The sequence below is a fragment of the Homalodisca vitripennis genome, unplaced genomic scaffold, assembly GCF_021130785.1.
Source record: "Homalodisca vitripennis isolate AUS2020 unplaced genomic scaffold, UT_GWSS_2.1 ScUCBcl_192;HRSCAF=1557, whole genome shotgun sequence".
NCBI lineage: Eukaryota > Metazoa > Arthropoda > Insecta > Hemiptera > Cicadellidae > Homalodisca > Homalodisca vitripennis.
The window spans coordinates 30,556-33,887 of NW_025776354.1; the positions used below are offsets into that span (position 1 = coordinate 30,556).

The window sequence follows — 3,332 nt, forward strand, 5'->3', positions numbered from 1 at the left end:
CCACGTAGGTTGTGTAGATGTGGCTGTATAGTATAATGCTATATGATATATTAGTAACTATAGAATGTACGACTATATAATCACCTAACGGGCATTTTGTTCCATTTCAATAATAGACGTAACGTAAGAAAAGACATGGCTGCACAAGTCTAGATTAAAATAAACTAAGGAAACAGCTGAATCATGCTCAACAGTACAATATATAAAAATTATTTAAATACATAGAAACAACAAGATACATTATGTTCAGTAATTTTTCTATAGCTTAGTTTATGTTTGTTTTATTTTGAGCACATCCAGGAAACTCCTCTGGGATACATTATGGCCAGGACCAGGACCAGAACGTACAGATGAGTTACTTTTATTTATTTATTTATTTTAAATCACACCTTCTTCTCCTCGTTTTCTCACCTATCAAAGCAGTTTACACATCCTAGTTTTAGTGACAGAACACCGCAACAGTTACACGAAGTGACAACACTAATACTAGAGTAAATTAAATTCTAATAAGTCTTGTTATTTCATTTAGTTTTGTGTCTGGGTTTATTAAGGTTGTCATATCTTTGTTTTAAAACAGGAAAACATGTTTTGTAGGTTGTTTATAATCCGTTCTGTACCCAAAGAATACAGGGAGAATCGTTATGTAATTGGTCATGTTTAAAGAATTAAGCAGTGTGGAATTGGGGCTGTTTTACATACCTGATAATAAATAAAAAAATTCAACTGAGAATTTAAAAATATTATAGGGTAGTTTTCAAAAGAAAAATATTCTGTAACTTTTACTTTTATGAATTAGTTACAGAGTCGAACACCAGATCTGTTTCTTGTAATAGAGTTGAACCAACAATATCTTACCGGACTGCATTATGGCTTTCATAAATTAAATATTTTTAACTTAAATAGTTTTATAATTTTCTTTTCAGGACAGTACTACAAGACCTTTAGTTTCACATCTAGTGGACACCTGCTGAAGAAAGATTAATAGAATGTGCCTAGCAGACATCTTCTACTGTCTTGGTAGACTCAGTCATGAGTCAGTCACGGCAGCAGACAGACGTGTGTAGCAGTGCTCGCTAACATAACCTCAAAAGTTACAAGTCATTGTGTTCTGTGCGATGTTTTGAGCTCAAAACTCGTTATTTCGGTTGTGAAGTATACTTTATTTGTGACCTATTTATCTATTGTTGCTTGTTTATTTTCAATTTCTGCTAGCCTAAGTCTAATATTTGCCTACATCATGGCAGATTGTGCTAAGTGTTTGAAGCCCATATCTAAGACTGGCAAGAACTCTGTTAAAGTGGACTGTGTTGAATGTCAAAAGCCTTTTCATGGCAAGTGTGTTGATCTCACTCCTGAAGACATTAAATATTATGAAGATAACCAATCTATCTGGCGGTGCTCTCCCTGCTCGAAGGAGCGTCGTAAGAGTATGGCTATTGAGTCTAGATCCGGATCGTCAATAACGTATGACGATATCTACAGTCTTGTGACTGACCTCAGAAAGGACTTAAAGGGGATTGAAACTAACCTAGGTAAGTCAATCAACACTGCCTTTGAGGAAATAAAGGAAACTAAAAGTTTAGTCAGTAAACAGAATGAAGAAATGGCGGCTTTACTAGAGCTCGTAAACAAACTAACTGCTGAAAATAGCGAACTAAAGAACAGAGTGTCTATGCTCGAAAGCCGTATAGAGGACAGTGAACAATATTCGAGAAGGGACACTATCGAAATACACGGTGTGCCAGTTGAAAAAGGCGAACAAGTGTTGGAAGTAATCAAGTCGGTGGGGAAGTCATTAGATCTAACCATTGAAAATTCTATGGTTAGTGCTTGCCACAGGTTACGAAGTAGGGATGGAACTGACAAACCTCCCGGAATAATAGTTAAGATGACTCGACGTATGGACGCTGAATCTCTGCTGCAACGAAGACGTGTGAAGAGGAATTTTTCTACTCACCACATAGGCCTATCAGCAAGCCCTGCTCAGCCTATCTACATAAATGAAAGACTATGTCCCGGAAGGCGCCGACTTCTGAATGCAGCTAGAGTTGTGAAAGGAGAAAAACAATACACATACTTATGGATACGGGGAGGCAAGATCCTTATGAGAAAGGCCGAAAAAGCTCCTGTGAAAGTGATAACTTCTCAAGCAGATCTAGCCAAACTGTGAGCTTAGTTTTGTTTTCTCTGTTGTATTGTAAGTTAACTTATTTTTTCACATGTATTATCTTATATAAGTCTGGTAAAGATGTAGGTTTTAGGTTTATTCTGGATTATATGAGGGATGAATACTGTTTGAATGTTTTGTTTTCTGTATTAATTAACAAAAGTGGGCGTATATATTCTGCTTACTGTGTAGTGGGTAGGCCTACATATTTTTATTCCTGTTTAAAGCTTGTTTTTAATATACTGAGGCTCCAAAACAAGTGGCTTAAGGTTTTTTTGTTTATTTTAAAATTTTTATACCGATAATAGCATGTTTACCATAGTTAATCTAAACATTAGAAGTATGAGGCAAAACTTTAATATCTTTTTAAGCGACCTGGAGTCAGCTAGCCTATTCCCTGATATGATTATTTTAACAGAAACGTGGATTAGTAAAGTAGAATTAAATCTATACAAAATAGAAGGTTACAACGCTTTTGCAAAGTGTAATGAGGAGTACAGGGCAGGGGGTACAGTAATTTTTGTCCGAGACTGTTATCAGTGCAGTGGAGTGAGAGAGATAGCTGTTCAGTCAGCTGACATTCTACAGCTGGACGTCAGGGTCAATGACCAGGAAGGATTCACCGTACTAGCTGTCTATCGCTTTCATAGTAAATCACAATTTGAATTTATTAATGATTTAGATACTATTTTAACATACTTGAATGGTCGTAATATTGTTTATGCTGGGGATATTAATTGCAACATTTTGTGTCAGACCGTAGATATTGATAATTATTTAAGCCTTTTAGCTAGCAAGGGTATGATTAGTTTAATTAATGAGCCTACTCGCATAAGTGGAAATTCGGCTACTTGTTTGGACCATGTTTTTGTACGGTTCTTGAATAATAGCTCCATTAATTTTGAATATAAAGCTAAAGTTTTTCACTATGACATCACGGATCACTCAACAGTTGTTTTTTCTATTAATTTTATCAAGTCTGTTTCAAGAAAGGTTGCAGAATGCTACAGTAAAATAAACATGGATAGGCTTGTGGTGGAACTCAGTACAGTGGATTGGGCTGATGTTTTTACTAAGAATAATGTGTCAGATGCGTTTCAATTTTTCTTAAATATTTTAGAATCAAAATTAGAAGCTTCAAAGTCCCAAAGGATATTAAATAAAA

General features: G+C 35.4%; 1 protein-coding gene across 1 annotated transcript; it reads left to right on the top strand.

Annotated features, from left to right (window-relative positions):
* Positions 1–1,237: 1,237 nt before the first annotated feature.
* Positions 1,238–2,170, top strand: LOC124370486. The gene has a single exon (XM_046828780.1). It carries the CDS (start codon positions 1,238–1,240, stop codon positions 2,168–2,170), a length of 933 nt encoding a protein of 310 aa, XP_046684736.1.
* The last annotated feature ends 1,162 nt before the right edge of the window (positions 2,171–3,332 follow it).

Bases quoted from the DNA above. Each gene is read 5' to 3' on its own strand.
- LOC124370486 (XM_046828780.1), top strand. From the start codon at position 1,238: ATGGCAGATTGTGCTAAGTGTTTGAAGCCCATATCTAAGACTGGCAAG.